At 40.5% G+C, this 13785-nt stretch overlaps 1 protein-coding gene across 1 annotated transcript; it reads left to right on the top strand.

The window, feature by feature from the left end:
- Nucleotides 1-839: 839 nt before the first annotated feature.
- On the top strand, nucleotides 840-10967 carry SH2D1B (SH2 domain containing 1B). The gene is made up of 4 exons (XM_074928386.1): nucleotides 840-970; nucleotides 6178-6241; nucleotides 8686-8854; nucleotides 10930-10967. Exons 1-4 carry the CDS (start codon nucleotides 840-842, stop codon nucleotides 10965-10967), a joined length of 402 nt encoding a protein of 133 aa, XP_074784487.1.
- Nucleotides 10968-13785: the final 2818 nt, after the last annotated feature.

Here is a 13785-nt window from a genome sequence, read left to right as displayed (position 1 = left end):
ATGAAATGCCTGGGAGAGCATCTCCCATGGAGCTGGGCAGCATTTCCTCCATTAGGGAGAGGCAGTTCTACACATGGCTGTATCCCATCCCTGAATTGACATTTGCTGCCCAGGGGTGGCAAAAGGCACTGTTTTACTCCCTTCTCTTTCCTGACATATTCCCTAAATCATGTCGCAGAGACAGCAGAATTTCTTGATAAAATAGCTATACTTTAAAAATAAGAGAGGGGAAGAATGCTCCATTTTGAAACATCTCATTCTCAAATATTGCTCACTAACTTTCACAAAAACTTGAAAAATCATGTATACGAAAAAACAAAACAAAACAAAACAAAACACACAACAAAACCAAACAACTGAACAACAGTGTTAGAAAACAAGTCTGGCAAGGAATGGAATCAAACCAAGCAGCATTTTTCAAAACTATGAGCAAGAACCCTATTTGCAGGGGCTTTGAGCCACTTTAAACATAAAAGTTAACTTAAAAATATAACTGTATTTAGTTGTCAACTTAGTTATTGCATAGCTTAGAAGTATGATACCTAACTCAAATGTCTGACGATAAAACGTGACAAAAGACCTTCCTCCTGATGTGGACTGTGACCAGTGTAGACAAACCATTTATCATTTCCTGCCTTCATTGCAATCCTGAGCTGTAACCAACTTCACTACAGACAGGTGAGCATAAACAACACAGATGAACTCGTGTATGTACTTAGTACCTCCAATTACAGTTGTCTGCAGACAACTGCATTTGGAATAAGTCTTCTTTTAATGTCAGGCTGCTGACTTTCTCTGGAATTGCTTTGAAAGGTGAGAGACCTCGTTTTCTTTTGTCCATGGAGTTCCCATTTTTTCATGGGAAGATAACAAGAAAAACCTGTGAAGAACTGATGAGCAAGACCAGAAATGGTAGCTATTTAATACGAGAGAGTGAAAGCATGGAAGGAGCTTTGTGTCTCTGTGTTTTGTAAGTACTCTAATACTAAAGTTTTTATGAGTATTTGGATAGAAGCAAAGACAAGCAAGCGTTCATCTTCTCTAACATTAATACTTCTTCCTTAATATTAACAGACTCCAAGGGGGTGTGTATATGTATTCAAGTAATGCTGGTTGCCTTAGGCTTCATTTATAGTGAGTAGCGAGAAGGTGGCATTTGCAAAAGATGTTTTATACAACAGAGGATAGATTAACTGTAGTCTGCTGGTGCTGATCTCTCTCTGCAGACAATAAGAGGAGCCCAGAGAAAATAGCTAGCCTGCCAAAACATGGTAAGAACCTTACCCAAAGTTACTGCCCCTTTAATCATGAGTAAATAGCATTTTAGCACTGTTGAGACACTGAAAACTCTTGCGCGAGGTTACAAAACAGTTCTTTCATAGGCTTTTTATCTAACGAAAGCTTAGCCTTGTATTTCAAAGGTATTTTACCTGATGTAAGAACATAAGCTGAGACAGAAAGCTGTACTGTCCTGTTCAAATTCATATGACAAGTCTATGAACAAGATGGGCATAGAAAATTGCTACTTCTAGTCCTTAATGTTAATTACCACTATTACAATTTTATTATTTTCTTTTCCTTTAGAGAATAGCACTTTTATTTCCCTTTCAAGAAACCTGTTTTATGCTTTTCATCTATAACTGATCTGTTCCTAATGCATTCAAAGTTTATAAATTAGTTACTCTGAGACTTTGTTTGACCTTATGAGGTTTTACACTTTCCTTGAGGATGTGTTTGAGCATAAGATGAAAAATTTTTAACACCACATCTAATTAATTCAAAAATATCAAAAAGTGTCTTATCAATAATCAAAAATGCCTTTCTTTTGAAATAAAGGAAAAGGGAGGAAAAGGGAGAGGGAAATGGAGCACTATGGATTTGGTGGGTAGAAGAAAGGAGATCCGTGAGGTGACAGAGTAAGGAGAAGAGAAATGGCAAGCGGGGGACAAACAGAGCTCTCAGGGAGGGAGATGTGGCAACCTACTTTCATTATGGTGTGGAAGGAAACAATGTAGGGGATGTGGAGAGGGCAGGGAGAATGGGAGGGAAAGGGCACCTGTCAGAAGGGACAAATGGGGATCCTGGCACAGAGGAAGGATGACAACGTTAGTCCCTGACATGGGAAGATGACTGTTAAGATCTCATGAAGTAGAGGTAGATGACAGTGTAAAGGGCTAGTTAGGTGTGTCCAGTGAGTTTGAACTACTGATGTAATAGAGGGCACATCTACAGAGTACACTGTAGGCAGATGCAAGCTGACATAAAGTTTAAGCTTGGTGCCACGCTAACAAAGTTGCTTCCAGTTTCTTTTTGCTTAAGGACAAAGTTGATCTACCTTGTGATAGCTTGCAGACACGCTTCTTTCTGTCTATTGACAGTGGTCTGGGCAGGCATATGAAAAAGCATGTGACTTACAGTTAGTCTCTGTGAATTTTTAGTGTTAAAAACTGGTAATAACTTCAGTGTTTAGTGTATTTGACCAACTCCTGCATTAACAAACATAATAATTAAACTGTAGGAGCGGCAGCAATGGTATAACAGATACTGGCTTGCAGATGTGAAAGCAAATGGGATGGTAATAAAGTTACCTCGGAGACTGGACTGTTTGTCAGTGGTTGACTAGGCAAACTGTCCTAAAACTGGAGGCAATCAACACTGAAACTCTCACTGCTATTTCAAGACAACTTTTGGATTAGAATCACATCTTAAAACATTGCTTAGCACCTGACGTGGTTGATGCACACCTCTCAAACTGTCTGATCCATGGGCAGAGATACTGATCCTCTTGCTACAGAAAACAACCAACATTTTTTTGTCCTCTAAAGATTGGGGTATGGTGGTGGAAGGCACTCTCATGGAGGATCTGGGAGTCAGAATGGTGGGACCAGTTTGAAAGCATCTCATTCCTAATCGGGCATGGAGCACAGCTCTGCTGATATGTCTTCCTCCACAGCACACTGCAGCTTTCACACAAAGCTGTCCCAGGTCTCTGACAGTGCCTCAGTCAAGACCTACTGCTCTTGCTACTGTTCTCCTTACGGTTCAACTTCTCATTCTCCAAAAAAAAGCTCCTCCTCTCATCCTGCTTTTCTGCCCCTGGATCTCTCCTGTGCTCAGACCAGGCATGTTATTAATCTATACCATATGCAGCTGTTGGTAAGCATTTAGTAGTTAATGTGGAAACAGAAGTTTTAATTTTAATGGTTGTTTCATGTTTACTTAGTAAAAATTAAAGTAGCCAAATAATATCTAGACAGTAACCTTTCAAAATTTAGATGATTGGTAAAGGACGAGTTTCAAGAAGTGATTGGTTTCTGGTATTATTTTTTCTGACTTCTATTTCTATGTTTCAAGAATGAACACCCACATTTATAAAATACTCTTAAGCCAGAAACATATGAACTTACACAGGTATCTCAAGGAGGAAAAAAAAAAACAAAACAACAAAAGATGCACCCCTGCAATGCAACTCTTTGGGTTAAAGTAAATCTATTCTGACTGGAAGTCTTATCCTGATCCCAGTTTATAGTAACTTTTTTTTAGAACAAAATAGTTTATTTCCAGAGTAACCATTTATATGCAAGTCCCCTAAGCTAAGTTTTCTACCTAAGACTCTACCTCATGACAGCTCAATTCATGTAGCTACAGCTGAAGTCCTTCTGATGAACATGCATACCAGTTAAAAGAACTTATTTTCAGACACTGCTCCTGTCCCCCAGCTTATTTGTGGTACATATTTCTTTGCAACTTTACTGCCTTTTTGGATCACGGTCGTGATCTCTGGTTCATCTTCTGAATAGCTGCTACCATGGTATTTGATAAAGCTTTTATTTCTATTATCAAAATATATTTGAAGCCATCAGTAGCCTGGTGTGTTCAAGCACCCACATATTATTAAAAATACTAATAACTAAAATCCTGGGAAATGCAAAGGAAAAATATTTTCTTGGAAGTAGGACCTGTGGAGTCTTATCCTGGGTGCTGGTGACTGGAGGCCATTTTCTGCTAACATCTCTCCAAGAATTCAACAGCCTTCTTGTGTTATAGCTGCAAAATTAAGTTTAGGGAGGTATTACACATGAGGAGGATAGGAAAATAGATGAGAGGAATCAAATTACTCTTATATAAAGGCCTGTGTTAGATTTAGTTCATAAGTCCTTGAAACCCCTGGCTAGAGTAATCTTGTATTCCAAGATAGGAAGTGTTCTCTCATTTTGCAAACTCTAGACTACCTTCTGTTTTGCTTTTCTACCTCTGTCTCATTCAATTTTACTGCACAACTTATCATGTGTTTAATACTACTGCTGTTTGCAGACATTTTTCTTTAAAATGTGGCGTCTCTTCCTTCCAACACAGTGTCTGCTTTTGGCAGCAGGGGTCAGAGACTCAGCCCACTGTGAAGTCCCTAATATCATACATGCTCTTAGGTATATGTCCAAAATAATATACATCTCTAGCTATACTCTGGTCAAATCAAACATATTTTAGGTTGAAGTAGTCTGGTAGATGATCACACCTGGAATACATGAAGGTGCAGACAACTCAAGGGGCCACCGTGTGGGGCAGCATGAGGAGAATAATAGTATGAATTTGTGGTGCTGCAATTACTTGAGGACTCTCACAAGGAAAGCAGATTACATGAAAAACATTCTGCAACTTCATGCTCCTGTGTATGCCACGGCAACATCCTCACCTGCTCTCTGCTTCAGAGGAATGCCAGCAGATCTCATGCAAAAGGTGAACTTCAAGTTTTCTAAAGAATCATTCTTTACTACTAGATTAATATTTTTCTTTCTTTCTCCCACTCTCCCCTTACATCCTTCCTAAGTTCTACCAGTATGATAGAAGACTTTTGCAAAGATAATCTTTCAGACCATCACTCCATGCCAATGAGCTTGTTTCCATACAGCATTGCAGTCTTGTGTCATATCCCAGATGAATCTCTCATCCTTGTTCTCAGTTACAGATCAGTCTTTTGAAAGGTGACTGCTTCGCTTGTGGATGTGGTAGTTAGTTGGAAGCCAGCCCATTTTCCCCTAGACTATGACTTCAGAGAAAGAAGGGCACCTCACTTTTGACTTTATAGCTATTTAGATCTTCCCTACAGCTCCATTTTTGAAGGAGGGGTACATGTTAGCACTGTCTTTCCACTGTGAAAATGTTGTCTGATGATGAGTCCAACCCAGTGTAAAGTCTGAGAGCTGACCAAGCCATGGCTCCCCTTCTCCTCACTGCTAATGGAGATACTGCAGTTCTTGATGACTTGTGTGCCAGACCTTTGCTTGCAGTTTATTCCCTTGTTGACAAAGTGGTTTCTGGTGACATGAAGCAGTTCTGCTGGTGGTGAGCTAGGACTTGGGCACCTCATGGAAGCAAGGACTCTCTTCTCTTACATGGCACCTGCGGTGGAATTACAGGGTCTATTTTGTGTTTTACTGCCTCAGAACAAGTAATACAAATTCTCAGTGACGTCCAGCCCTTTCTGGATGTATAAACTTGAAGCATTTTCATTTCTTTGACTTACCAGATTTATTGGAGCTGTAGTAATACAAAACTTGGCATAGGAAATGCACTTAAGAAGCTGGAGGAAAGCTCAGGCAGCCAGATGATGTGGAGGTGAGCTAGCTGGATGTGCTTTATCAAGATCTGTACTAAGCGAAGTGTGGTGACTGCAGGATGAACATAGCACTCTCAGCTACATTTACCGTACGTGGTCTAACACTGCAGGGCAAAAAAGAGTGCTGTAAACTTGTTCCAAAATCAAACAGATCTGCATAGTGACGTACAGGGGGTTAGGACTGAATTGGCAAGGCATGATAAAGAAATATCGGGGTTTCTGAAGCTTAAGAAAAAAACATGCATGACTAACTTTGGCAAACAGACAATTAAACATATGACTTAGAGAATCTCAAGTATTTTGAAAGCTCCAATATATGAATCAAATGGAAATTTGTTTATATATATATATATATATATATATATATATAAAATTGATGCTATTTAGCACCAGGCATTCCTTTAGATTGGTTTTAGTCTTTCATTATACTGCAGTTTAAGATACAAATAAACAAATGAAAACAAAAGCTGTCCATCAAGATCAGTTGTGGCAGTCTAAGCAAATTGCAGTGGTCTGACAGTTAATAAAAAGCATAATGTATACAACAATGCTTTTCACAGCTTTGAAGGAGTCATCTACACTTACCGTATCTTCAAGGACCACCAAGGATATTTTAGAATACAGGTGAGTAACTCTCATTTCATCTGTACAGACTGCACTAAAGATCATTGTCTTGATTAAAAAGATTAATATACATGAACACATTACCTTATAAAATATTTCCAAGTTTGCTTTCTTCTCTTCTCAATTCTTGACTCTTTAATGTTATACTTATTATTACATATGAGTTCATAAGTAGCTATTATGTTTGTAGAATTCCCTTATAACCTAAATGGATTTGTTATTTGTTGACCAGCTGCTTTCTGATTTGACCGTTTCATTTTGATAGCATTGGAAAAAAAAAAAAAATCTATCCCTTCCGTTACTTGCTCCTGTTTCTAATTAGCTTTTTCTATTTGAAAACTCTGCCACTGCACCCAGCATCTTGTAGGAGTCTGGAATATTGCAACGATCCTTTTGATTCAAAGAGACCTATCCATAATTCTGTGTGACTCTGGGGCACCTGAAGTGATGACCCCAGATAATGTTGCTCATTGCTTGAATAAGCATAAGAGCAGACTGCATCAATCAAAACCCAAGGCAAGGTGAGAGGGCACTTAAAAGCTGGCTCACTCCTCTGTTTGTAGTAGGAGAGCCAACAGAACTGCCAACAATTAGGTAGCATTAAAGTGAAATGAGGAACTCACCCCGTAAAGGACACACCAATCTCTGATATGCTGGTAATTTCTTGCTTATTAGTGGTTTGGACTGTGCACAAAAGACACAATTTCCCATGAAGAAGAATGGTTTGCTGACAGAAAATAATCTGTTTTGGAATACAGCCACTCTAGTGGGGTTTGCTGTCATGCCTATCAGCAGATAATAACTCAAAACACTTTTTAGTTTTTTCAAACCCGATTTCCCTTATGGGGTTTTGCCAAGAATATAGAAGTGTTCTGTTCTTCAAATTTTTAAGTCAGATTGTTCTGGCTTACTAAAATAATAGACTAAAATAATATATAAATGGTGGAAGGAGATTGTTTGGGTTTTTTTAAGGGCCAGATTCAGCCATGAACTTTCTAGAATGCAGTAAATTGACCCCAACCAGCAGTGAATCACCCACACACAGCTGCTCGCTCCCTCCCCCCTTTAGCGGGATGGGGTAGGGGTGAGAGAACATGAAGTGCAAAAGTGAGAAAACTAACTCCTGGATTAAGACAAAAGGCAGTTTAACAGGTGAAGCAAAGTTGTGCATGCAAGCAAGCAAAGAAGGAGTTTAATCATTATTTTCCATCAAGAGTCAGATGTTCGGCCAACTCCTGGAAAGCAGGGCCTCAGCACACGTAATGGTTACTTGAGAAGACAAATGCCATGAGCACAAATGTCCCTGCTTTCCCTGGGCTTTGATCGCTGAGCAGTGTCATATGGGACAGGACAGCTCTTTGGTCAATTCAGGCCCGCTGTCCTGCTGTGTCCCCTCTCAGCATCTCGCGCACTGGCAGACTCCTCGCTGGGGGAGCAGAGTGTAAAAAAGAGACAGCCTCAAGGCTGTTCGAGGCTGTCCAGCAACAGCAAAAACACAGCGCTATACAGGCTGCTACAAAGAAAGTTAACTCCATCCCAGCCAGAGCCAGTACACAGAGGCAGTGGCACCCGGTCCACACAGGGCTGAATGGAAGATAAAGGATGCAGAAACACAAACAAAATAGACATGTTTCTTTGTTAGTGAATGAAGCAAAACCAAAGCCCCATTCACTTTTAATGACTAGTAGTAGAAGCCTTGCTGTGATTAGAGCCGATTAATGTGCTTACTGTCTTGTCACTGTCCTCAAGTCCCCAGGGCTGCCAAGCCTCTGTACAGATTACTGTGGGCTGTGCCGTGGAAGCAGTTCAGTCCAACTCTATGAACATTAAAAAGCAGTTTGTGAGAATGCTGTTCCCCCGCTGAGGAGAGCCATCCTCTGTGTTTGGCCTCAGGAGTCTCCAGTGCAAGTCACAAAGCTGGACAAATAATAAACTCCTGCCTAAAAGTGAAAGCTGGTGCCCAGGACTTTCATATGGATCCTCAGACACAGACGCTACCTCTGCACATGTCACTTGCTTGACAATGATGATATTCTGTAAAACATTTGGCTTCTGCTTGTCACATAGTTATTTAAATACAACAGTTCAAGCGAGAAATAAATATGTTGCTTCTAAACTTGTGCTTTAAGACCAGAGGGAAGTCTGGAATGCTGTCACTCTTTGACACTCTGCTGTGGATTGCTATAGCACACATCTGAGCCAGTATTTTAAACAGATATTCTTTTTTCAAAAAGAAGATGGTAAGAGAGGTTATTACACTCAGTGCTGTAACCATGTCACCAAACAAGGTTCCCTAGCGTTTTAAGGATACTACAATATTCTGTCACCAAATCTGTTTACAAAACAGCTCCTTGGTAAACAAGAAACAACTTAGTGTTCCTTTCATTTAGGGGACTCTTTGTGAAGGGCAGTTGCAAACAAACTTTATTTTCCTTTCCTTGTAGACTACTGAAGGTGTTCCAGGCAGGATCTTCAGAACATTAAAGGACCTAATATACACTTACGAAAAGCCAGATCAAGGACTAATAATAAACCTCCGCTACCCAGTAAAGAAACAAAAGGCCTCACAAATAAGCCAGAGGTTCAAGTCAGGAAAGGATGACATTTATGACGGTGAGAAACTTAACTCTGCCTTTGTGGGTTTTTTTTTTTAAGATGACTGCATTGACAGGTTTGTGGTGAATAGTTGCTAAGCTCTAAGACTAGCTTGCATGGACAGAAGTTCAACACCCTTCCTTCTCTCTTATGTTCACTGGAAGATGGCTATTCCTAGTTCACAGGTTACACACCCTCTTACACCACAAACTGACAAGTTAAAATTGCAAGAGATACAGAAGGCAAAGCATGATGTTGCCCACAGCTCACTCCTTCATGCATGTTGATGCTTCTTGGCTAGGGAAGGCTGAGGACCAGTTTTACCCAATGTGGTTCTAACAAGCTGCCGGACCCCTGCACTTCACTGCGAGTTGAGACTTTTGAAAGCCATTCTTCATATTGCTGCTGCACGACACTCAGCTACAGCAGCCATCAGGTCACAGGCTGAAAAATAACCCTGAAACTCTTCTGGGTCCCTGACTACGTGTGACGGGAGGCACAGTAAGAGCATGCATGAGCAAGTGAAATCCTTCTACTAACTACTGTTAATATTAATTACAGTTATCATAAAGAAATAGAATCTTGGGAGTACCCAGCCTTCTGTGTGATTTATATCTCAGGACTAAGACCAGCTCAAATGCAGTTGTGTGGGCCAGCCTCCCTGTGCTGCAGTTACACCTTCCTGGCTGTACAACAGGTGCTGGTTTTTTCCACTCAACAAACAGTGCAACAGCTCAGGCGCTGCCTCAACAGTGCAACAGCTCAAGCAGACAGGACAGGAAGGGGTGGGCTCTCCCCACCACACGCACCAAGCTGCATTTTTAGGGGTCAGTGCAGCACAGACCTTGCTGAGAGAAACAGTAGGAAAGAGACGTTTTCAGTGTCTCCAACACTGCATTATCATTTGTATCACTAAGGCAGATATGCTACATTTGTTCTAAAAAGGTTTTTCTGGTATCTTGTCATTGATGCTCCAGACAGATGGAAAATACTGCAGTGGCATGGATGTATTTTCAGGAAGAAACAGGTGCAATACATATTTTATTGTCTGGCCCTGCAACATTAACTTTTCTAGAAGATGTACCATGTCCTAGTCTTGACTCACAAGGACAAAAACAAACACTTTCATTTCACTATCAAAATATTTGTGGTTGTCCATAAAAATGGAGGCTTTTTGAAATAATCAAATGATTTTGGAATTGCTTCTGTTCAATTTTAATTTAAATTTCACTTATGCAGCATTCCAAACTTCCCTCTCAGACTGCTTTATTACATGCTCACAGGGGGAGCTTAGGTTAATGTTATGATGGATATCTCTCTGAAACGTAGGCACCACACAAAACACCCCATTGCTTCCTAAAGCAGGCACCACGCTTTTCTGGCCCCATCCCTTGTGTTGCACTGGCATCTGGCTTTGCAGTGCAGGCAGGACTGAGTGCTCTGGTGGGACCAGAAAAACACCTCAAGGGACTGGGGTCACAATACTGGGTTTTGGACATTTTTGAACATTGTTTTCTAGCCTAGGAACAGCTTGTCTGAGGGTGGCTTCTTGAAGAGACAGTAGGTTTCCATAGTGGAGATGGAGTCCCAAGCAGTCAATTTCTGCCTTTCCCCTGGTTTCTCAAAAAAACATAATCCATCTGACAAGGTCTAAAAGAGAAAGGGTTTTTTCAGGCTCTCCTTCCTTAGTTGGGAGAAAAGCTTTTCTGTTGGGTATTTATTTAGAGAAGAACGGGTGTTTTATGCTGTAGTCAATAGCTATCTTGGCTGTTGATGTGATTTACTAAGTATGCATGATTTCTGACATTTGACTGCTCCTCAGGAAGAAGGGGTCTCACGTGGATACAACTGTTTAACAACTGAGCTTGCTGGCTCACAGTAGACAGTGCAGGCTTTGCCTCCTCCTGGAGGACCCAGTCCATAGGACATGGGGCCTAAAACCTTGACCCTGTAATAGCAGAGAGAGTACCAAGAAACCAAACTGAGTTACTGATACCTGCCCAGCAACACGGCCACAGCCATCCTGCTTACTGTGGGCTTTCTGAGGAGCTATTTGCAATGACAACATCTTTATTTTACTGATTTCTTTCCAGAAATTGATGACAGTGATTACATCACTGTCTTGCCCTGAATGACCTACAACCTGACGATCTGTGAAGCTGCGGTTTGGGCTGTGCCACAGCACAATGGATCAGCCAGGGAGAGCTGCCAGCTGGACATTCTCTGCCGTGGATTTGTACCTTTGGAATTAGTCTCCTCCTTTTGCAGACTGTCAGAACAGCCATATTTTCTCCCAGTAGATCTGGTACAAGCTACTATATATTTTTGTTCAGCAATTAAAAAAAAATGTATATATATGTACACATGTACATATACATACGTACAGGGGAATGACATCCGTGCGCATGTATACGTATTTTGGTTTTTTTAGTCAGCAAACCAAGATGGCTACTGCTAAAATGAACAGTGTTAGAAAGCAGCAATATAAATACAGTAAATGAATGTGCATAAAGCAGCAATTTATGGCAGAATTGATGCGTTGATAAAAACCATACACACCAAAAATTATTATGTCGTCATATGCTGCTTAAAAACCTCTAAACTCTGTTATTTTGGGCATGATTCATGTTACTTCATTGTTGGACAAGTGTATAGTATTTCAGCTATGTCAAGGAATACTAGCATTATCCTGTAGTTTGGAATAATCTAAATTAAAACAAAGTCTGTGTTTATTCCATACCCTAAAGAATTAACGAACAACATGAAATGGTTTGAAATACTTTTAATATTGATGAATGGTTCTGGTAGATTACAGTAGGACTGCAAGTTCTACATATGTCATTATGAACACATCCTTTTTTTTTAATAGGTACTGTACATACAAGGATGCTTACTACATTTCATTTGCTACTGCCATTAGCTCTGTATATACATTATAATATGTATGGGGTTTGTAATTTTTTTAATGTAAGAATTTTCTTTAATCTTGCCCCTCATTTAAATATTTAATAAATACTTTTGTTCTGAAGGTTGTTCTGGCCTGCAACTAGCCACCAAAGCCAGAACTGGAATGTATGTCCTGATTCTCCCCATCGCTAGTGCAAATTCCACTTCCGTTTGTGATCTTGAGGAAGACATTTATATTGGTTGTGTGTTTGTTTAGGATCTTTCACAAATTATTTATGTATTTTAATGGGTAATACTAGCCAAATTTCTTTCTATTATGTTTCTTTCATACCACTATTTGTTAAAGGACTTTTAGCTCTTTCAGTGCTTTGGACTTCAATATGAATTTAACAGTGCTAACAGTTTTTGTGCCAGGCTCAACTGTACTTCTAGCATGAAGGAGACAGAAAATGAGAGTATTAATTAACTCTGGCATTGCCAAAAATACTTATGTATGTGTCCAAAAATCATGAATTGAAAAGAAAGTAGTTGTCCATGAAAAATGGTGCTATGGGAGAGAAAACAGCCAACACTTGTGCTGTAGAAGCGCATACACAGATGAGTCTATTTGCAGAATTCAGCAGCCTGCCTGATAGTTGGTTAGCACATGTATCAGACTGAGCAGCTGCTGTGCTGAGACATCCCAACTCCAGCAGCCCCGTCTTTTAACAGAACACAGCACCATAGTTCTGCCACACGAGTCTCAGCAGTCCCCATGTCCTCAGTCACACTGACGTTCAACCTTAGGAAAAAGGCCGAGTGACAAGGGATCCCAGGCCGTGCCTCATGACCCCAACCGCGTGAATCCCGATGGCTCACAGCTGGCAAGGACAAGGGGCTGGGCTGTAGTGCTTTTTAGATGGCAGTTGCTCTGGTTAAAGCGTTGCCCTGCAGGCAGCTGTGCTCTGCACTCGGATTTACAACACCAGGGTGGCTGCACCTCTGGATGCTGCATCTAGACCCAAGGGAGTGTACAAGCCCACACCACGGGCAGCTCTCAGGCATTACCTCCGAGGAGGTCAGCAGAAGCAGAGTGTGAAGGATCAAGGATTTAAAGGAGACAGCAAGGACCCATAATAAAAAGACATTTCCAGTTCTGTTTCCACTACATTTAGAGTATTCAGCTATGCTTTAGAGGAATATATTTGCCGATTAACAGTGGAAGAAAATGAGACTAATATACACGTTCTATTACCATAAATTTGGTCTCAAAACAACCCTCTAAGACTTAGTTTGAAGTTTTTACAAGGCAGGCATTCTATATTGCAGCACCTAACGTGCATACATTAAAACAAGTTTATCCTTTATATATCTTATAGACATGTATATTCATAGATTTTCCAAGAATTTTCCACCTTTCTGACTATTACATTTACATAATGCTGGCATTGCAAAATTACACTATGCCTGCACGGGGGTCTCAGGTGGTCATCAGTGGTCATTTCGGGAGTTAGCCCCCTATCCCTTTTCCCTTTTATGGTCATGAGTCTTTTGAGGACAATTTCTTCTCCTTGGATGTTTCCCAACTCTGTTGTCTGGCCAAGATAATCTTTCTTATCTGCCTTGTTTGAGCATTTCTGCCAGGATGTATCTATTCCCGAGGTCAGAATTATTTTTTCTGTACATTTTAATCAGGCCTTGTTAAATACGAAATTGAACATTGTTTGGTAAAAGAATTTCTTATTTAAGGTATAATGGATCACTAATTGTTACAGGCCTCAACTTGCAGGCACCAACTGCTTGCAGGCATCAATTCCTACACTTCTTCATAGTCCTAACAGATTAGAAAAACAATCGGTGCATGAGACTTGAAAAAAGTATATTCAAAAACTTCACACACCAGCACCTACTTTCCAACATCCCAAAGCGGAGTGTGCGCGTGGGTTGAGCAGTGATGGCTCAAATCACATTGTACCTGAACACTCAAGCATCAAACTGCAGTCAGAGTGCCCCAATGGGAAGGGGACACCTCATACCCACAAAGAAAGAATAACTCCTGCCAC

Source organism: Athene noctua, chromosome 1 (assembly GCF_965140245.1).
Source record: "Athene noctua chromosome 1, bAthNoc1.hap1.1, whole genome shotgun sequence".
NCBI classification, from domain to species: domain Eukaryota; kingdom Metazoa; phylum Chordata; class Aves; order Strigiformes; family Strigidae; genus Athene; species Athene noctua.
Note: the sequence above shows the minus strand (reverse complement) of the source record. Positions and strands in the feature narration are given on the sequence as shown.